The sequence below is a fragment of the Nerophis lumbriciformis genome, linkage group LG01, assembly GCF_033978685.3.
Source record: "Nerophis lumbriciformis linkage group LG01, RoL_Nlum_v2.1, whole genome shotgun sequence".
In the NCBI taxonomy this organism is placed as follows: Eukaryota; Metazoa; Chordata; class Actinopteri; order Syngnathiformes; family Syngnathidae; genus Nerophis; species Nerophis lumbriciformis.
Window position 1 is genome coordinate 55,796,883 of NC_084548.2, and position 23,593 is coordinate 55,820,475.

Sequence of the window (23,593 nt, forward strand, 5' to 3'; positions counted from 1 at the left end):
AAAGTTGTAGCAAGTCAAACCACTGCTCTTTTAACCGGAAATGATTTGGTTGCACTTCATTTCTCAGGTAAATATAATGTTAATTCAACCTGCAAATATGTTGGTTGCACTTTATTTTTGGTATTAATATTGTATTATTTTATGTTTAAAAACAAAACAAGTAGAAGGTAAATCTACTGTTCTTTTATTGAAAATGTATTGAATGTTGAAAATGAGAGTTTCCTCTTTTTAATTCAACATGAAGAGTTGGTCGCGCTTTATTTAAACAAGATGTGATTGCATTAGCCATTAATTGGTGTTTGCTTGCTTCTTTGTATCCATAATTCATGTATACATGATAAGGAAATAACAGGAATATAGGAAACTTCACCTGCAGTGTCCAATATCCAGTATTTATTTCACAGTCACACTGCTTGATTTATTTTTGCTAAAAAGTTACTGAATCAATTTCAACTCACTTAACGGTTTGGATCGTATCGTTTTAAAAGACTAATATTGTCCCTGAATCCTTATCGACAACATCAAAATATGATTTGAATTGAATCGTTCATAAAACAAATCGATACACCCCTAACGCACAGTCTTAGTAGATCACACGCAACACGCCCACTAATAGTACACACAATTTTAGAGTTTGCGCACGCTATTTAGCACGTGTTATTTAGGATCTTGGTAGATCAACACAGAACTCGTTCGTTAACGAAACCATGTTTCTACCAATGCAAAAGGTACTGTTGCACAATGCCCTGTCATACACCTATACACATGCACAGCTACTCAAGCAACGCACCTATGATCAATTAAAAAACACCTGGTGGATTAATATATAATATAGATCAGATAATATATAGATCAGGGTTGTGCTAAGCGGGCCATGGGGCCATTTTCTGCCCACGGCTTGTATTAGTATTAGTCCTCTGCGTAATCTAATTATAAAATGTATTCATTATTAATGAGATGGGCTAGTAGATACAACGATTAGCAATTTATCTGTCATGACCTGCCATGACAGAGTTAGTGTCAGCGCCCCTTCCTACCTGTTTTCTTCACTTCCTTTGCACTTCCCCTGCCTCGTCACACAGAAAGTGCTAAGTTAAAGTACCAATGATAGTCACACACACACTAGGTGTGGCGAAATTATTCTCTGCATTTGACCCATCACCCTTGATCACCCCCTGGGAGGTGAGGGGAGCAGTGGGCAGCAGCGGTGGCCATGCCCGGGATTTTGGTTGAGCAATGATGGACACACTCTGTTGATTATCACATTCGGTGTGCTTTATATGCAAGTGCTCATGCCAGACGATGCGCAGTGCATTGTTTAATTTGGTGCAGTTTTGCTGTATTAGTGTTTTACGTAGCGTTGCTATCTTTTGCATCATTGCATGCCGCCTTCTTTTTAGCTGCGTGTGCCTTGCATCAGTAAATGTAAACACAAGGCTATCAGTTGTGGATACAGTGCATCCAAACTGAGGCTGTAATTGCTTCCAAAGGTGCATCAACAAAATATTGAGCAAAGGCTGTGAATACTTATGTACATGTGATTTCTTAGTTTCTTATTTTTAATACATTTGCAAAATATTCTAAAAAATAAATAAATAAATAAATTTCATTGTCATTATGGGGTATTGTGTGTAGAATTTTGGGGATAAAAATTAATTTACTCCATTATGGAATACTGCTGTAACATAACAAAATGTGGGGAAAGTGAAGCGATGTGAATACTTTCCAGATGCACTGTATACATACATAATAAAATGAGAGTAAAAGAAGAATTGCATACTGTATGCCTATACTGTCACCCTGCGACTCACATTTTCCCATCATCAAGTTATCCTACATTTCCTGAAGTGAAATCATTTAAATGTATTTTTTTTTAAATAACCTATGTCTTCTTATAAACCTAACTACACATAATTGCGTGTGTTAAATGTATTTTCCAAAACAGCACTAAAAAAATCAAGAACATGATAACTCCATGCTTAAAGTAAAATTACCTACAAAACAGAAAACTATTTTTGATATTTCACTTATATAGTATACATCAAATTCATTAAGGACAGGGGTCTCAAACTCAGTTTAGTTGGGGGCTGCTGTAGGTAGAGTCTGGCTGAGGCTGAGCCGCACAACGTATTTGCTTCAGAATCATGGTATAACCATGTGACTAAATGAGCTATCGTAAGCCTTAAGTCATTATGAATGTAAAAAAAAAAAAAAAAGGATATTTTCACACTTTACCCAGGAGATGGTCAGAAGCACTTTTACTTGCTTACAGGAAGTTTGTTGCCCAAAGTGTTTTGTTCCTGCAGTTTTTTTGTCTGCATCGTTATTGTAGTTAATGTTAATTTCAAATAAAATTAAATATTGTCGTAATATATCTTTACTATTAGCTGCCCATGGTACACGGGCCGCAATTACACCAAACTAGGAAGTTAAGTAGAGGGCCACTAATTATGGAATGTCCGCAAGTTTGATCCCTCTGATCAAGGAGGAAGATGCATATTCATTATTGCAGCCATTGATTTACATCCTCAATGCATATTTTTTATTTCATTTTTTTGGACTATCTGTCTGTGACTCACCCAAAATGGGTTGCATCCTACTGTCGGGTCCCAACTCAACAGTTGAGAATCCTTAAATCCCAATCATGCTCTTGGACGTGCAGTGTAAATCTAGCCTATAGTGGTCGTGTTGCATGGGGCATATTACAGATCACCTGACTCTGAGTTCTCTCTGTCCCTCACAGGGGCGATGCTGATTCTCGGCGGGCTCATGCTTAACCTGGTGGCCACCGCGTTGCTTCTGCGGCCCATAAATGTGAAATCCGCCGCCGTGTCAAACTCTTCTTCCACCGGCCGAAAGAGCCCGGCTCTTTCCCTCAAGAGCTGGTCAGAAAAGGACTTCGCCAAGAGCTGCCTGAATGGCTCCTCGCATTTATCCAACGGCGTCTTCAAATCAGACTCCCTCGCATCCCCACCCTCTCCTCCTGACAAGGATGTCGAGGAACTGGAGAGGCAGTGCGTTAACGGAGCAAACGGCCAGGTAGAGAACCCAGAGCTGAACAGACTCGTTCTCAATGGACACGAGGTCCATCAAGACGTGGGTTTTTGTAAAACCGCAGAAGGCTCCACAGAGCTCAATGGCACCATGAGCGGGTCTTCAACAGTTGGACATTCTTCCATTCATGCCAGCACTCCAACCGAAGAGACCATCCCCAAAGCCAAAGTCCTCGATTTTTCCTTGCTCAAGGACCCGTTCTTTTGCATTTATACGTGGTCTTTGGTCTTCAGCCAGCTGGCGTACTTCATCCCCTATTTCCACCTGTCTGCCCGAGCCAGAACCCTGGGCATCGACCCCATGGATGCATCTTTTATCATCTCTGTGGCAGGTGAGGCACACTTTGAACACATTAGTGGTTTCTCCCACAATACAACTTCAGTGGTAGGTCTAAAGTTGAACACCCTGAAGGTTGCACATTTTGGAATGCAACCACATTTAACTGGAAAATAATACCGTTAAAGTTGCACAAGGGCAACTTGAAGGTTGAACGATCGTTATGACATGGGATGATTATGTCACCATATGTGGCAAGGAGAACTAGACCATGAAGCTGTAAATGAATGCTATACACATCTCTGACTTGGTTCTTCAGTAAAATATTGCAAGGAATAAAGAACAGAATGTACAGTACTCCAGAAACGCTCATTTTGGACATAAACTGGAGCCTTCCCAGCTGACAGGCTAGATGCGAGGTACACCTTAGTTTACACTAAGCCGGATAAGGTTATCCACGGTAAATCCCACCTAACCTTATCCTTGTCCACACACAACAATGCCACGGTTTAAGACCCCCCCCCTGTCCGCCGGCGCAACGTGACCTAATACGCATGCGCGGAAAATGTGCACGTCATAGTCACCTCCAGTGTTGCTTTGTGTGCAAGTTCTTAAATTTTACTTATCTGAACAGTATCCAGTGTTGTGGTATTTAAATTACCGTATTTTTCCGACTATAAGTTGCAGTTTTTTTCATAGTTTGACTTATATATGTTTTTTTCCTTCTTTATAATGCATTTTCGGCAGGTGCGACTTATACTCCGGTGCGACTTATACTCTGAAAAATACGGTAACTGGAATCCAGTGTGCTGTGGGGCTCTATTGTAGTGAATCACACCTGAGCCATCATAAATTAATCAAATCTTTATTAGACACGTAAACAATGTGATAAAGAACATTTTACATTAATCAAACTAGGGATCTAGATATCTGGTCAGGACACTCGTCACTCTTTTGCCTTCACATTCATTGTCCATTCCTTTTTGGTGAATTTATATTCTCTGGACCTTGATGTAGATTCCACGACATACATGGCGGACAATAACTGATACAGTCTGCTTTGCCAGTCCAAATGCATTCTCCGTGTTCCATAGTTTTCCCTCGACGGCCAGGTAATACAAAGCATGCGCTACCTTTTGTATCACATCCACGGGAGCCCGCATTCTCGTTGACTCTCCTTCGACAAATGGACAAAGATTTTTGCTAAATAGAATCACAGCTGACCCGGACATTGGAAAGTTCTCTTGCCGTCTGAGAAGTGTTGTATCCCAAATAGCTGCAATCGCTTTCTCTTAAGATATTCATGTGTGATTTCCACAAACGTCTGTACAGACGGAAGGAGAAACACGGGCATGTCTGGATGACTCACCTTCATATTTCCAGTGGTTAGATCCGAGTTACGAAACCGCTTTATTAAGAATCTGGCTGCGCGTTCTTTGTGACGTCACTTCCTGTGTAGGCGCGGTCTTTCTGGCGTCACTTCCTCTCCGAACTCAGTTTGTAAACGATCAATAAGTCCATACAAAGCTAAGTGCCGGAGATTCATAAAATACATGGCGCACTTAGCCGTGTAAAAATTTGTCCGAGGAGGGGGACCTGAAACGATGGTTTAGTGTGGCTGAAACGGGGCTTAGGCTAAATAATGATTCATTTAAGGGGTTAAAGGACTTAGTGTAGACATGGCGCTACACTGGTCACCGGCCAATCGCATACTGAAATGAAATCAAATCAATGATATTGGTGCTCGGCCCCTCAAAAACTGCACCGTTTTAACGCGCAACAACATTTTGAAGAAATATTGTATAAAAACAATACAAAATAATGTACTACTAACAACTACAGTAGTTTTATGAAGTCATGTAATAATAATGTACAGAGAGCAGGCTTCTACAGTATATCCTTCCTGCTGCTTCTCCGTCAAACACATCCTTAAGCAACTTTTCCATATTCGCATTGATAAATGTCCGCCGTTTAGATATTATTTTAAAGGGGAACATTATCACCAGACCTATGTAAGCGTCAATATATACCTTGATGTTGCAGAAAAAAAGACCATATATTTTTTTAACCGATTTCCGAACTCTAAATGGGTGAATTTTGGCGAATTAAACGCCTTTCTATTATTCGCTCTCGGAGCGATGACGTCACGTTGTGACGTCACTTCGGGAAGCAATCCGCCATTTTCTCACTTTCGTCGGTGTGTTGTCGGAGGGTGTAACAACACGGACAGGGACGGATTCAAGTTGCACCAGTGGCCCAAAGATGCGAAAGTGGCAAGAAATTGGACGAAATTTGTTCAAAATACGAGGCTGTGGGGAAAGCCGACGAAATGGTCAGTCGTTTGTTCCGCACACTTTACCGACGAAAGCTATGCTACGACAGAGATGGCAAGAATGTGTGGATATCCTGCAACACTCAAAGCAGATACTGACATCAACTCCAAAACTGGACAGATCAGCTTTCAGGAAAAGAGAGCGGATGAGGGTATGTCTACAGAATATATTAATTGATGAAAACGTTATTCATTATTCGCGGTTTTACGTAAATTATTATACATAAACTGTGTTACCAATAATTTAGCTTAAAAACATTTATTTTTTTCAATCATTCGAGTACATTCGGGTAGTCTTGTGTAATGCAGTATTTTGTGTCTATTTAGGTATGGTTAACCTGAGTGCTGAAATCGTGGAAAAATATATGTTCTTAGCGCGCCTGAAATGGGCTGTCTGCACTCTCAAAGTGCATGTTGTTGCCAAATGTATTTCATATGCTGTAAACCTACTTCATAGTTGTTAGTTTCCTTTAATGCCAAACAAACACATACCAATCGTTGGTTAGAAGGCGATCGCCGAATTCGTCCTCGCTTTCTCCCGTGTCGCTGGCTGTCGTGTCGTTTTCGTCGGTTTCGCTTGCATACGGTTCAAACCGATGTGGCTCAATAGCTTCAGTTTCTTCTTCAATTTCGTTTTCGCTACCTGCCTCCACACTACAACCATCCGTTTCAATACATGCGTAATCTGTTGATTCGCTTAAGCCGCTGAAATCCGAGTCTGAATCCGAGCTAATGTCGCTATACCTTGCTGTTCTTTCCGCCATGTTTGTTTGTATTGGCATCACTATGTGACGTCACAGGAAAATGGACGGGTGTATATAACGATGGTTAAAATCAGGCACTTTGAAGCTTTTTTTAGGGATATTGCGTGATGGGTAAAATTTTGAAAAAAACTTCGAAAAATAAAATAAGCCACTGGGAACTGATTTTTAATGGTTTTAACCCTTCTGAAATTGTGATAATGTTCCCCTTTAACATTATTGACTGGCATTAGACTCATTCTGCTTCAGTAAGGTGCAGACCAGTGATACACTCCAACTGCTTCACCGTGTCAACTACACGCTCTGTCATGTTTTTGATGATTTATTTTTGTATATTCAATGAATATTATCCACTTCTTCTTGTTAGCACTGTCCTTCACACTCACTTTCTTCCGTCAATAAAGTTGTGTCCATCTCTAGCTATAAGCTAATGCACTTATTTGGAACATCCCACAGGTGAACAGGCAAATTGGGAACAGGTGGGTGCCATGATTGGGTATAAAAGTAGATTCCATGAAATGCTCAGTCATTCACAAACAAGGATGGGGCGAGGATCACCACTTTGTCAACAAATGTGTGAGCAAATTGTTGAACAGTTTAAGAAAAACCTTTCTCAACCAGCTATTGCAAGGAATTTAGGGATTTCACCATCTACGGTCCGTAATATCATCAAAGGGTTCAGAGAATCTGGAGAAATCACTGCACGTAAGCAGCTAAGCCCGTGACCTTTGATCCCTCAGGCTGCACTGCATCAACAAGCGACATCAGTGTGTAAAGGATATCACCACATGGGCTCAGGAACACTTCAGAAACCCACTATCAGTAACTATAGTTGGTCGCTACATCTGTAAGTGCAAGTTAAAACTCTCCTATGTAAGGTGAAAACCGTTTATCAACAACACCCAGAAACGCCGTCGGCTTCGCTGGGCCTGAGCTCATTTAAGATGGACTGATGCAAAGTGGAAAAGTGTTTTGTGGTCTGACGAGTCCACATTTAAAATTGTTTTTGGAAACTGTGAACGTCGTGTCCTCCGGACCAAAGAGGAAAAGGACCATCCGGATTGTTATAGGCGCAAAGTTGAAAAGCCAGCATCTGTGATGGTATGGGGGTGTATTAGTGCCCAAGACATGGGTAACTTACACATCTGTGAAGGCGCCATTAATGCTGAAAGGTACATACAGGTTTTGGAGCAACATATGTTGCCATCCAAGCAACATTACTATGGACGCCACGCCCCTGCTTATTTCAGCAAGACAATGCCAAGCCACGTGATACATCAACGTGGCTTCATAGTAAAAGAGTGCGGGTACTAGACTGGCCTGCCTGTAGTCCAGACCTGTCTCCCATTGAAAATGTGTTGCGCATTATGAAGCCTAAAATACCACAACGGAGACCCCCGGACTGTTGAACAACTTAAGCTGTACATCAAGCAAGAATGGGAAAGAATTCCACCTGAGAAGCTTAAAAAATGTGTCTCCTCAGTTCCCAAACGTTTACTGAGTGTTGTTAACAGGAAAGGTCATGTAACACAGTGGTGAACATGCCCTTTTCCAACTACTTTGGCACGTGTTGCAGCCATGAAATTCTAAGTTAATTATTATTTGCAAAAAAATATAAAGTTTATGAGTTTGAACATAAAATATCTTGTCTTTGTAGTGCATTCAATTGAATATGGGTTGAAAAGGATTTGCAAATCATTGTATTCTGTTTATATTTACATCTAACACAATTTCCCAACTCATATGGAAACGGGGTTTGTAGTCAGTTGTTGGCATTTCTTATTTCCAGTTATCAAACGTAATGGTCCCGAAAATGATGAAACAGATTCATTGCTTATGAGCGTGGCTCCCAGCTGACCACCACCATGAGCTTCCCGTAGAAGTCCTCAGTCAACTTATTGGCATTAGTAATTTGTGAGCTGCTCAGACTCTGTAGTATTATGTAATGAATGTGCTTACATGAAAGCTGAACTTTAGTCCACTGGCGAGGGCGGTTGGGTTCGGCAGTGCGCCACACATGAGGCCACTCTTCCAGAATGTTGTGAAAACAACATTACCATTTTGACCAGTTGTATGCAATTCTTTTGGAGGGTTTGAGTGGGATGTTTTAATAATTAAAGAGCTACAAGTGAGCGTGTGTATCCACATATACAGTAGAGCGTACTGTATATTTGGGGAGATGTTTCCCGTCTGTCCTTCTGGTTATGGTACAAACATTCAGATGCAAAAGTACATTTGACAAACCTATACTAAAGTTTAATGTTTGCATTGACATTGTCAATGCATTTTTTTTTAAGTTCAAGTCTTTTTAAAGGAAAACTCAAGTTCTACTGGGCATCCATTTAAAGATGGAATCATAAACCTCTTAGCTTCAGGAAAGAAATCAATAGCAGGCTTTGAGAAAGCTTTCCACCTTGGACGACACAACAGAAAAACTAATTAATACAACTACTACCATACTTGCCAACCCTCCCGGGTTTTGTCAATTTGTTCTCAATGTTTTAAGTGTTCCCTCAAAAAGCATAGGATTTTAACAAAAATTAAAAGACAAACACTGTATTGATGTTTTACCTGTACAGACTTAAAAGTAGACACTAGATGAGAGTAAAAGCACATACTATAGTAATAATTCATTGTAGGTACAGAAAGAAATAGCACCAACGTCTTTCTTATTGTCCACTGTACTGCTTTGTCTTCCACAAGTTGCAGACATTCTCCATGTTTGTTTTAGGCTTGAACAGTGTTTGTCGTTCTTATTAGGGATGTCCGATAATGGCTTTTTAGCCGATATCCGATATTCCGATATTGTCCAACTCTTTAATTACCGATACCGATATGTACAGTCGTGGAATTAAAACATTATTATGCCTAATTTGGACAACCAAGTATGGTGAAGATAAGGTCCTTTTAAAAAATAATAATAAAATAAAACAAGATAAATAAATTAAAAAAAATTATTGAATAAAAAAGAAAGTAAAACAATATAAAATCAGTTACGTAGCAGCTAGTAATTAATGAAAATGAGTAAAATTAACTGTTAAAGGTTAGTACTATTAGTGGACCAGCAGCACGCACAATCATGTGTTCATACGGACTGTATCCCTTGCAGACTGTATTGATATATATTGATATATAATGTAGGAACCAGAATATTAATAACAGAAAGAAACAACCCTTTTGTCTGAATGAGTGTGAATGGGTGTAAATGGGGGAGGGAGGTTTTTTTGGGTTGGTGCACTAATTGTAAGTGTATCTTGTGTTTTTTATGTTGATTTAATTAAAAAAAAAATTAAAAAAATGTAATAAAAAACAATACCGATAATAAAAAAAACAATACCGATAATTTCCGATATTACATTTTAAAGCATATATCGTCCAATAATATCGGCCTGCCGATATTATCGGACATCTAGTTCTTATACATTAATTTATGTTCCAACGCATTTACCCCACATATTAACAGCATTCGTTAACTGTTGAGAGCAATCTATAACAGTATTTTTGCTTTTTCATTGCCATACTCTGGATAAATAACGATTCAACAAACAAATGTAAACTAGGAAGTTAACATGCCGGTGTGTTGTTAAATGTTTATATAGTACATTACCCAGAAGGCTTAGCGCTGGAGACAGGAACTGGAAGTAGGTCTAAGCCAGGGGTAGGGAACCTATGGCTCTAGAGCCAGATGTGGCTCTTTTGATGACTGCATCTGGCTCTCAGATAAATCTTAGCAGACATTGCTTAACACGGTAAGTAATGAATAATTCAGCTTGTAATCACAGTGTTAAAAATAACGTTCAAATTATAAAACATTCTCATGCATTTTAATCCATCCATCCGTTTTTTACCGCACCTGTTCAAGAAGTCGAATTAATGGTAAGAAGTATTTTATTTATTATTGGCTAGCTTTAGAATAACAATGTTATTAAAAAGAATAAGAGACTTATTATACTCTAAAAATGTTGGTCTTACTTAAAAATGCACGCATTTAGTTGTATTCAGTGTTAAAAAATATTATATGGCTCTCACGGAAATACATTTTGAAATATTTGGCTTTCATGGCTCTCTCAGCCAAAAAGGTTCCCGACCCCTGGTCTAAGCTATGCGGGAGAAGGACAGTTTTGATCAAAAAAACATTTGATATGTTGTTACATGTTTCTGTTTCTGCATTGTCTACACATAAAACCAACATACATTTTGATTAGACAGTTGACGCGCTTGTGTGACCGCTGCCCAAAGACAAACTGCATTGGCCAAAATGTGCAGGGAAGTTGAAGGCTTTGGACAAAGTTGCAAGGCTGCGTGTAATTCGCGGGATAGCTTCAATTTGCGTAAATAGGCGCGATTTCGAAATCAGAAATTCATGGAGGGATTTACTAAGGTGACTTTCATAGGCTGATCACAGGTTTAATTTCTAGTCAGCACTCGCTACAGTAGTGTTGTAGGAAAACAATTGTGTAAAGACCTGCATGGAAATACCCATGGAATACCCATCCATCCATCCATTGTCTACCGCTTGTCCCTTTTGGGGCCGCGGGGGGTGCTGGAGCCTATCTCAGCTGCATTCGGTCGCCACCTCATCACAGGGCCAACATTCACACTCACATTCACACACTAGGGCCAGTGTGCCAATCAACCTATCCCCAGGGGCATGTCTTTGGAGGTGGGAGGAAACCGGCGTACCCGGAGGGAACCCACGCAGTCACGGGGAGAACATGCAAACTCCACACAGAAATATCCCGAGCCCGGGATTGAACTCGTATTGTGAGGCACATGCACTAACCCCTGTGTCACCGTGCTGCCCCATTGAGAACACTTTAAAGTTATTCCAAATCCCTGCTAAAGAGAGAGCATCCAAGGGTCTAAATCAGGGGTCGGCAACCCGCGGCTCTAGAGCCGCATGCGGCTCTTTAGCGCCGCCCTAGTGGCTCTCTGGAGCTTTTTCAAAAATGTATGAAAAATGGAAAAAGATGAGGGGGAAAAAAATCTATTTTTTGTTTTAATATGGTTTCTGTAGGAGGACAAACATGACACAAACCTCCCCAATTGTTACAAAGCACACTGTTTATATTAAACATGCTTCACTGATTCGAGTATTTGGTGAGCGCCGTTTTGTCCTACTAATTTTGGCAGTCCTTGAACTCACCGTAGTTTGTTTACATGTATAACTTTTTCCGACTTTCTAGGACGTGTTTTATGCCACTTCTTTTTCTGTCTCATTTTGTCCACCAAACTTTTAAGGTTGTGCATGAAAGGTGAGTTTCGTTGATGTTATTGACTTGTGTGGAGTGCTAATCAGACATATTTGGTCACTGCATGACTGCAAGCTAATCGATGCTAGCATGCTATTTAGGCTAGCTATATGTACATATTGCATCATTATGCCTCATTTGTAGGTATACTTGAGGTCATTTAGTTTCCTTTAAGTCCTCTTAATTTAATTGATATCTCATGCCACACTATCTGTATGTAATATGGCTTTTAATTTTTTGCGGCTCCAGACAGATTTGTTTTTGTATTTTTGGTCCAATATGGCTCTTTCAACATTTTGGGTTGCCGACCCCTGGTCTAAATCAACTCTTGAAAGCAGCACTCCGATGAGCATCAAGACCACCCGACTCTTTTGACTTTGTTCTGTCACGTTCTGTGGTCATGTGCGCTGTAATGAGAGCGAAAGCACGACAGAGCAGCAGTAACAGGGCGCCACCCACGCCACAAAGCTGCCATCCCAGCATCCTGTTGGCCCTCTTTCCCGCGACCCAGCGGTTGTCATAGAGGCCCATTGACTCAATCGCGAGAAAGAGGGGTCGGGGGCGGGGGGGCTGATATCGTCCGGATCAGCCTATTCCTCAAACCCTCTGCCCCTAACCTCGACGCTAGCTCCAGTCGCTAAGCAACAGCCAACTGAGTAACGTTGGTGGCGTGGCAACTAGTGGGGCTCCCCACTTTGTTGGAGGCTCAAGTGGCAGATACTTTGCAGCGAATCAGTGAGGCGGCAATGTGTACAAAAGAGGAGGCAGGCCGAGCCAAGTGCGGCCTCAGCGAAGCTGGGAAAATCAACATGCCGCTTATTATCCCCTGCTTTCATCTCGTGACTCAGTATCCATCGCTAAAGCAATAGGAATGGCACCTTTTGATATCTTGCAGTCCTCCCATTGTTTGTTAAAACCCTGAAGTCCGTGCACAGGCCTTCTACCTGTCAGCACTACAAAGACAAGTGGACAGAACTAATTACGTCCGCCAGGCAGTTGGCTCTAGGTGCTACTTGGAGAGGCCATATTTAAACTGAAGTTTGAACAGGAACAGCTGCAAGCGTACACCAACCCGCTGTGGATAAAATACACAAACAAGCGTACATTTTGTCTGGATGCAAGCAGGAGACACCCCACGACATTGTGTTGGGTCAGGGCAGAAAGGCACGCAAACACGGCACAGCTGCCTGGTGCCACCTCTCTGACCTCGATGGAGACATTCCGTTATATAAGGAGGGAAGAAGTGGCCACCGAGGAGACTTTTATTCACTGCTTTCTGACAAAGCATTCTGTAAATGTGCTTAATTCATTATTACTATTCTAACTGAGGCAGAACACCAAAGAAATGAATGGTAACACTTCAGTATGGGGAACATATTCACTATGAATTAGTTGCTTATTAACATGCAAATTAGTAACAGCTCTTAATTAGTCATTATTAAGTACTTATTAATGCCTTATTCTGCATGGCCTTATTATATAACAACCCTAACCCTCTAACCCTAGCCCTAACCAAATAACTCTAAATTAAGTCTTTGTTACTTACAATGTGTTCCCGTAGTGCAGTTGTTCTTAACCTTGTTGGAGGTACCGAACCCCACCAGTTTCATATGCGCATTCACCGAACCCTTCTTTAGTGAAAAATAAAATGTTTTTTTTTTTTTCAAATTCAAGACAAAGTTATGTTTTTCAAGATTCAAGATTGTTTATTGTCATATGCACAGTTAAACAGACAATGAAAATCTTACTTTGCTAGTCCACCCTTCAACTTTTGGTAACACTTTAGTATGGGGAACATATTCTAAGTAACAAAGACTAAATTTAGAGTTTTTTGGACACTCGGGGAACATATTCTAAGTAACAAAGACTTAATTTAGAGTTATTTGGTTAGGGTTAGGGTTAGAGGGTTAGGGCCAGGGTAAGAGGGTTAGGCTTATAGTAAGGCCATGCAGAATAAGGCATTAATAAGTACTTATTAATGACTAGTTAAGAGCCAATATGTTACTAATTCGAATGTTAATAAGCAACTAATTAATGGTGAATATGTTCCCCATACTAAAGTCTTACCATGTTTTTTTACTGGTGCACAAAATGAACCGTGCATGAACATCACCTTGTTCAAAGAACAAAACCAACACAGTGCATAAACTCACAACAAATTACACACCTGCAAATCAGTCTGACTTCTGCTGTTGCCGTATCCGTAATACGCCGATAGGGAGAAGTTTTTATTTACACCATGAGTCGGGTGTGTCTTGACCTCCGCCGAAACCCTGAGCCCGACTCACCGAACCCCTAGGGTTCGATCGAACCCAGGTTAAGAACCACTGCCCTAGTGTCCAAATAACTCTTAATTAAGTCTTTGTTACTTCCAATATGTTCCCCTTGTGTCCAAATAACTCTTAATTAAGTCTTTGTTACTTACAATATGTTCCCCATACTAAAGATTTACCAAATTAATAATAAGAGGAGTTATAGAAGGCTATAGAAATAGCAAATTCCTATCTCACTGAAAACCTGAAGTGCTCTATGGATAGGGGTAATGTTGTGAGAGCAGTGTTTATTGACCTAAAAAGGCATTTAACACATTCTCATATCTAAGTTGTCAACTTGTAATTTTTCTAAACAGGCTGTTGATTGGTTTTGGTCTTATCTTTACGGATGAGAACAGTATGTCAAAGTTAACAAAGCAATGTCATCTTTTTAAAAAATGAAATGGGAATACCACAAGGGTCAATACTCGGTCTACTTTTGTGTTGCCCAGCAATCAGACGTCAACTTTGTGCAGCCAAGTCGCCCAGCAAGGCTAGGGAGGTCCTAACAATATGCATTAACGATGTAAATTAATGGCTGCAAAACAATCACCGTAGTCTTAACTTGCAAAAAATAACTATAAGTGATTTTCAATCAGTCAATAAGATATTGAAACACAGGAGGTTACTGAATTTAAATATCTCAAGAACAGTGTACAACCAGGCTTTGAAAGTCATGAACAAAAAGCCCATCCACTGGCACCACTGTCAAATATTGAAAAAATACAATTTGTTACATTTTTATTCATTTCTGTTTCTTGAAGCTTATTTTCAAATGCTTACATGATTTAGTCCCAGAACCACTCTGTTGGTACATTAAAATACCTAACAGTAATAGGGGAGCATGATGTTTGGCAACTGTAAAATGGAGCAAGGATGTGAGAAGAATGGTATAGTCACCTCACCTCTGAATCATAATATTATTGGGCCAACTGGCAAAAGCAAAGCGCTAATTGCCATTAAAAGTCCTAGCTTGTGCTCTATTGAGTTCCATTCCAATTGTGTCATTGTTTTTCTATCTATAACTCCATCTCCGCAATATTCCATTATTTTTGAGTTGAGAAAAATGATACCACACCCACTGCGAAAAAGTCGGACTATCACAATACATTTACTGTATGTCTAAATTCTGCTCCTGTGCAAAACGAGTGCATCCATGTAACGGTGATCTGCATGACATCCCTTGCATTTATTGATCACTGTGGCTCACTGCAGCCTGCTTAAAGCTATTTCTGCAACGGTCAATACACCACTGCAGTTTCTGCACTGCGGCCCGCAGCCCCGCGCATATCTGCTTAGTCATCAAACCTCCACTGTAGCCAGCAATCAATCAGATGGGGATGTAATACACAACACATTTGTGCCAATGTAGCAGATATATGGTCTTGCTGCTCACTGTTTTTATGGGCATACAGCCTGCTTGTTGTTTTGGTGACCTGATGGATGTCTTTCTACTATCGAGACAGCTAAAGCCCATACTAATGTTTTAAGGATATGATCTCAACATAGAAGCTACTCTGTGTTTTATGACATCTACTTCATGGCCTGGTGACTTGAGGTTGGTGCGTACTGTGAATATGTCTATGGACGTTAATAGTCATCCTGGTCATTGTATTTTCAAGGCAACTTAGATTGGTCAGATCTAGAAGAGATTGGTCAGATCATGACTTGATCAAATTTTGACTCGATTGGTCAGATCTAGTCTAATCTAAGTCTGAGCGTGAAATGATAAAGCCTGCTTGGATGACAGGCGACACATTAGGGGTGTGGGAAAAAAATCGATTCGAATTCGAGTCACGATTCTCACGTTGTGCGATTCAGAATCGATTCTCTTTTTTTTTAAATCGATCCAATCCAACAAAACAATACACAGCAATACCATAACAATGCAATCCAATTCCAAAACCAAACCCGACCCAGCAACACTCAGAACTGCAATAAACAGAGCAATTGAGAGGAGACACAAACACGACACAGAACAAACCAAAAGTAGTGAAACAAAAATGAATATTATCAACAACAGTATCAATATTAGTTACAATTTCAACATAGCAGTGATTCAAAATCCTTCATTGACATTATCATTAGACATTTATAAAAAAAAAAATTAAAAAAAAAGAACAATAGTGTCACAGTGGCTTACACTTGCATCGCATCTCATAAGCTTGACAACACACTGTGTCCAATATTTTCACAAAGATAAAATAAGTCATATTTTTGGTTCATTTAATAGTTAAAACAAATTTACATTATTGCAATCAGTTGATAAAACATTGTCATTTACAATTATAAAAGCTTTTTACAAAAATCAACTACTCTGCTTGCATGTCAGCAGACTGGGGTAGATCCTGCTGAAATCCTATGTATTGAATGAATAGAGAATCCTTTTGAATCAGGAAAAATTTGTTTTTGAATCGAGAATCGTGTTGAATTAAAAAAAACTGATTTTGAATCGAATCGTGACCCCAAGAATCGATATTGAATCGAATCGTGGGCCACCCAAAGATTCACAGCCCTACGAAACATCTTCTAAGACCAACTGAACAGTCCATTTGCGATCATGTGAATGCCCTGAGAATGATGTTCATCAAGAGTACCAATGACATCACTATATTTGACATGTAAACTCTTTCCATCGATGGATGATTTATTTTGTTTATTCTTTAAAAAACAGACATCCTCTAAGTTGTGTCTGTGGGATTGTATCTGATGATTAGCAGGCTCCAACAGTCAGTGATGACCATAGTAGTCTGAACGACATCTCACGCACCATTTGAGACTGACACGGAATCAGATGAAAGATCTTCTTTATTTTTTTTTTTTATTTTTTTTTTTGTGTCCTGTCCAGCTTCTCAGGCAAATCATATAGTTGATGTAGATGCCCATGTCGGCTGTTCAGATTTACTTTACAAAAGAGAAGTGTAGGATACTTCTCTTGTTGCCTTATTTGTATTTGACTTTATTAAATGTATTTATATTATCATTTAGTGCAGCCGGGCCGGAGCAGGAGGGGATAGAAAGAGAAAAAAAAGAAGACAGAGGGGGAAATTGTGGGGACAAGAGGGGGATTAGACAGAGAGACAAAAACAACAACAGCAAACAACAACAACAACAACAATAGAGCAACATCAGCAAATACGACATGTACAAATATGATGGTAAAAGTAATAGCAAATAAGCAGTTAGCGAAAAATAAAAAATAATACAGAAATGACAATGAGCATTATTATTACACTACAAATGGATCAATACAAATACCAATAGAAATAGCGCTATTGATAATGAACAATACCAATAATTTACCTTTATTATCAACAATACAGTTGTTTAAATGCAACAATACATATACGTAATGATAACTTGAGATACGAAAGAATGCAGAAAAATGGAGGGGGAGAAAGAGAAGCAACCTACATTAACCTTGTAGATTGTTATAGTCACAATAGGTTAAGCTTTGTCAGTGTGCCATGTGTTACACCCAGTTTACCCTAGGGCAACAACGTTAATATATGTTTGATGAAACGTGATTATGTGCATGAGTGTAAGTATGCATATGTACTTGTATATGTACAGAATGTGTATATGTGTTTGTACAATGAATGTATATGTACAGAATGTGTATATGTGTTTGTACAGTGAATGTATATGTACAGTATGTGCAGAGGTGGGTAGAGTAGCCAGAAATTGTACTCAAGTAAGAGTACTGTTACTTTAGAGATTTATTACTCAAGTAAAAGTAAGGAGTAGTCACCCAAATATTTACTTGAGTAAAAGTAAAAAGTATGTTGTGAAAAAACTACTCAAGTACTGAGTAACTGATGAGTAACATACACACACACATCATATATATATATATATATATATATATATATATATATATACATACATATATATATATATATATATATATATATATACATACATACATTGATATATACAGTACATAATTTATATTTATTTATTTTGCCGCTTTTGTTTACATGTTAAAGGTGTTTTAATGAATATACATGCATGTTTAACACATATAGATTCCTTTCTTTCATGAAGACAAGAATATAAGTTGGTGTATTACCTGATTCTGATGACTTGCATTGATTGTAATCAGACAGTAGTGATGATAACGTCAACATTTTCAAATGGAGGAGAAAAACAAGTTCCTCCTTTCTAATACCACATGAAAGTGGTTGGTTTTTAGCATCTTATTTGTCCAGCTTCCATATTCGTTTTTATACACTTTACAAGAAATACATTGGCGGCAAACTCCGTAGCTTGCTAGCTTGTTTGCGCTGGCTTTCGGAGACTCTTATTTTGAAAGCGCAGGCGCAATGGAGCGGCACTTTTATTGTGAAGACAGGAACTGTGCAGTCAGTCTTTAGGCTTTTGACGGGATGTACGGTTGAAATAAAAAATTGTCTTTTTTCCTTCACAGTTTTGATTGATTGATTGGAACTTTTATCAGTAGATTGCACAGTACAGTACATATTCCGAATAATTGACCACTAAATGGTAACACCCGAATAAGTTTTTCAACTTGTTTAAGTCAGGTCATGTGACCCCTGGCTCTGTTTGATTGGTCCAACGTCACCAGTGACTGCATCTGATTGGTGGAACGGAGTGAACGTCACCAGTGACTGTATTTGGTGAAACGCAGGCACTATGAAGGTCTGTCTGACAGACCAAAACAAACAAAGCGTGCATTAACAGATCGATAAAAATTAGTAGCGAGTAGCGAGCTGAATGTAGATGTAACGGAGTAAATGTAGCGCGTTACTACCCACCTCTGAGTATGTGTATGTGTATGTTTGTATATTGAATGTGCGTGTGGATGTACGAACTTTAGGTAGGTAAATATGTACTGTATTTGTGTATGTATGTGGGAGCGTAGGTACCTATGTACGTATGTGAGCATATGTGAATTTATATGTACAATACATTCGACTCCCAGAGTGCGTGGGAGCCAGAGCACGGCCCCATCACCCCCGAGAGCCCAACCCACAAACAGTAGGCGTGGTGCCCAGGGAACCAGGGACCACTGCCCCCACGCAGCCAAGCCGGCCAGCGACAGGAACCCCAGAGCCCGGCCCACCGTACCGCCCACAAGGGCCAGCAGCAGGCCGCAGACAGACGCACCCGGCAGAGGACAGGGCACGAGAAAAGCAGGGGACAGCCAGACCCCAAGCCAGCGAGAGACCACACCCCACACGGGCAGAAAGGCGAGACGCCCCGCCCGAGGGACCCAGAGACTCCCCGCAACCGGACGGGAAGACCGCCCCCGCCCCACCGGCAACCGGGCCCCCACGAGCCCACCCCCCACCCCCGGAGAGCGCGGCGAGGCCAGCCCCCGGCCACCCCAACCAGATGAAAGATCTTCAGCAACATAGTACATTGCCCGGTATAAAGTGCAGACAATAGTCCAAGTCCCCTGAAACACACTAGATCAGTGCTTTTAGTAAATATAATCACTTCAGCATTTAGACTACAAATCCCAGTGTAGACGGTTCGGGGTCATAAGATGTTGTCTCAAATAGGGAAAAAAAGCCAAGCTGTCCCACTTCTGACGCCAAGTTTGTTGTGGGCATTACTGTTATTAGGGAGCACAATAAACAAAGAACATTGATCAATTAAAAATATATTGTTTTCCTTTATTTAACAAACAATTTACAACTGCACCCAGTTCCCTGCACTTTTTGAAGACAATAATGTGTTTGAAGCCATTAGAGGCACGTTCAAATACTGTACGTCTCATAGACAGCAATGTTCATGTCATATAGTACATTGTAATACATTGACACAATACTTTTCTTGTGGAACTTAATGGCCATTTAAAGGTATTTAATAAAATAATCATAGTTATTGTTTTAGTTTTTAAATTAAATTATATATCTTCAGGAAGTAATTTTCACTGGCATTTTACTATATCTGCTGCTACATTATGTTCGTTTGCACCTCTTCTTGATCCCCAGAAAAACACATTAAAATGTTTTGTATCTACAGCTAATTAACAACAATGTTTGATTTCTTTACATTTTGCTATGACATGTTTGTCTCTCATGCAGGAATCACAGAGACCATCGCCCAGCTGGCCTCAGGCTGGGTTACAGACAAGAACCTGTTCCACAAATACCACTCCCACAAGGCCTACCTGATCCTCTGCGGCTTGGTCAACCTGCTGTCCCCGCTGGCGACATCCTACATCCTGCTCATGGTGTACGCGGTCTTCTTTGCCATCTTCTGTGGGGGCTACATGGCTCTACTGCTGCCTGTTCTGGTAAGGAAGACAACAAAATATTAACATGAATCACCAATGCAGGTATTGAGAGTTGATTTACAAACCCCAAAACCAGTGAAGTTGGCACGTTGTGTGAATCGTAAATAAAAACTAAATACAATGATTTGCAAATCCTTTTCAACCTATATTCAATTGAATGTACTGCAAAGACAAGATACTTAAAGTTCAAACTGGAAAACGTAATTATTTTTTGCAAATAGTAGCTCATTTGGAATTTGATGCCTGCAACATGTTTCAAAAAAGCTGGTACAAGTGGCAAAAAAGACTGGTAAAGTTGAGGAATGCTCATCAAACACTTATTTGGAACATCCCACAGGTGAACAGGCTAATTGGGAATAGGTGGATGCCATGACTGGGTATAAAAACTTCAATTCAGCTGCTGAAGCAAACGCTTGCTGATCTCTTTCCGTAGCCAGTTTGCGGCTAATGCCTCAGAATGCCGTCCCAAGACGTTGTCTTACTACGCTAGAAAAATAATTCCACAGTATTTGCTCTTACAATAATAATGTTGCTACAGCTTGGTTATTGAACAGGTTGCGGAACGTAAACAAAGTATTGTTGGTGGTTTTTGGATGCATTTTTAAAGTGATTTAGAGGCAGAATGGATTGCCAGCCACATAGAACGAGCCATTTTTTACAAATTATAATGCAAAAAACACTAAAACTTTTGTCTTCATGTTTCTAATAAGAATTGTGAACAATAGGCACAGTTTAAAAAAACAGAAAAGTGCAGTTTCTGTTAAGGGGGAAAAAATTCAAGATTTCGTCAGAGGATTATCAGATACTTTATCTGGACTGAGTGAAGCGAGACCTTAACAAGAATGCTGATGACAGAATAGCCAAAAAGAGTCTTAAAAGGTATTCTAGCTTTATGATACCTTTCAGACAAGTACAAACAACGAAATAACTGGAGCATGGAATGTCTGCTAGACACCAACTGTCAAATGTCAATGGACGTGTATGTTTGTGCATGTTCATGCATGTACAGTATGTGTGTGTGTGTGTATCCTTAGTGTGGGTCAGCCAGAAGTCACTTGTGTTACCTGAAACAGTACATTTTATTTTTTTAAGGGCTGTCAAATTGAACGCATTAATGCAGATTAATCCATCATCATTAATAATCTGATTAAAAATGTTAACTCAACAAATTCATCTCCAGCACAGAATGACTCCAAATCTCTGAAGTCTCTGGCAGTGCTTTTCAGGCAAAAATGCGGGAGTAACAGACTGTAGAAGCAAACAACTCGATATGGAAGACGTTAAATAGCACATGGGAAATTGAAATACAAAAATAACCATTGACGAAACAGTCGATTGACATATAGGGCCCGATCTGCTGAAGGTTTGCGTACATCAGAACACGTGCAAATTTGATAGCACACACAAAGCCTATCCACTAAATTGGTGTGCAGAGGATTGTTTATTTTAAATGAGCAAAATAAAGAGTGCAACCCATTTAGCGTGTCTGTCTTAATGAATATGCACAATATATGCTAATTATCAGAACCCCCACAATACTGGGAAGAGAAGATGTACATTTAATTATTTCGCACACAGAGTGTGATTTATCAAGGCTGAAACTGTTCTGTGGCCACTGTTTTGCGTCTTTATTTAGCACGTTTGAAAAGTACATGCAAACTGGCAGTCGCACAGAAATGGCTGTGTGAAACAAGGCGATTGTGCTGCAGCTTTGTCCTACGTATGCTTGTCAACATATATGGACTGTCAGAATAAAAGATTGGTCTATTCAGCAATATCATGTTATAATTATTAAGCTTTTGGTTGTAGGGGGCTGATTAAAACAACTGCTGTGTTTGGTGTCTGTTGGTTTTCTTTTTAATGGTGTTATTTTTTTTTCAGTTAGGAAATATAATATAAATACATTTCCTATATGAAAACAATGTCTTGCAATGTGCATTTTCTTACGGTTGGATCATTACAGTCGCATAAGTGGGCTGCAGTGTCATGATGGTCCACCGCTTCCCGCAAAGCGCATTGTCAGCGTTCTAAATATATTTTTTGTTGTCTAGATTGCGATTCAATGTTGCAAAAATAGTGTTATAGATTATAGATGTGTGCTGCTTGTTCAACATTGCAAAACCCCACAGGAAGGAGCATGATGAAATTAATGTGGAAGAAATGAGTGTTTCCATGGGCACATGATGATGGTAGTTCACACAAAAACCTCATTTAAATGGGGCAGTCTGCACCACTTCAGCATTTTTAATCAAATGCACAGGTAGTATTAGATCACACGCAACAGCCCCACTAATAGTACAGGGAATTTTATAGTTTGTACTTACGTGTTATTTGGATATTAGTAAATCAGTCCCAAAGTATTATGCACACTCTGCAGGAAGAGAAACACTTCCATTTTAAAATACTGTTATAAAAACACAAATGAGTAACAGTTCCACATTAATGTGGATAAAAGTCTACTTAAAATAAGGTTTTTTGTTAACGTGAACATGTTTAATAAACACAATAGGTGCATATATATTTCCTTCTTTCTTAAGTCAATTTGCTAGTGCAATAATACACATGACTATTGTATTTTAGAAATGAATGATATTCATCGAAAATGTGCGTTATTGCTTTGAAAACACATTTTTTTATTCAATAGGAAAAACATGTTATCATTCTTATCAAGTCCATCTTTGAGCATGACAATGACCTTTTAAGATGACTAGGGTGCATTCAACACCAAACAAAGTGTGTTGTCATCAAATTGTTGTCCGACGGGCAGAGTACAGTTGAAATTGGCTATTCCACACCGCTCACGTTTAAAGATGAGATCAGCAGTTGAATGTTTGTGGACACGTTTTCACTATTTTGTAGACTTTGTGTGAAGAATATTATCAGTGAAGTCATAACATTCTGTCGAAGCTTCTAATCTAATGGATTCACTCACTGTGCTGAGGGACTTTTGTACCATGTCAAGATAAAGTGGCCAGATTCCATCATGTAAGATATGTTTAATGCGCAGCTGTTTCTAACTGCGCTATGAATGTCTATTTAGTGTATGTGATGCAATTTTGGGAGAAGGAGAGAGTCGAGTTCAGCAAGTGAAGCAGTCTCAAATCTCTTTGTCTTGTTGACAAAATATATTGACCTCATTGCAGACTTGAGATCCTTGTGCAGATGGTCGGGGGGTAAGAATATGTTATACATTGGAAAAACATGATTATTAATCAGACAGGTGATCCCACTTCTGACACCATGTTTGTAGTAAAAACGTATCTCAGTGGCAAGAGCAATTAAAGAAATAACTTTTAAAGGTGGTGACACCCCGGACAAGGACTATGTCTATCGTATTA

At 39.6% G+C, this 23,593-nt stretch overlaps 1 protein-coding gene across 8 annotated transcripts in view; it reads left to right on the top strand.

The window, feature by feature from the left end:
- The window catches only part of slc16a4 (solute carrier family 16 member 4), a 66,920-nt gene that overhangs the window by 31,100 nt on the left and 12,227 nt on the right, over positions 1-23,593 (top strand). For all 8 annotated transcript variants that reach the window (XM_061987486.2, XM_061987414.2, XM_061987423.2 and 5 more), the window contains 2 exons: positions 2,744-3,385; positions 20,044-20,255. In XM_061987486.2, the coding sequence (XP_061843470.1) occupies positions 2,744-3,385; positions 20,044-20,255 (854 nt within the window). The remainder of the gene's footprint in view (positions 1-2,743; positions 3,386-20,043; positions 20,256-23,593) is intronic.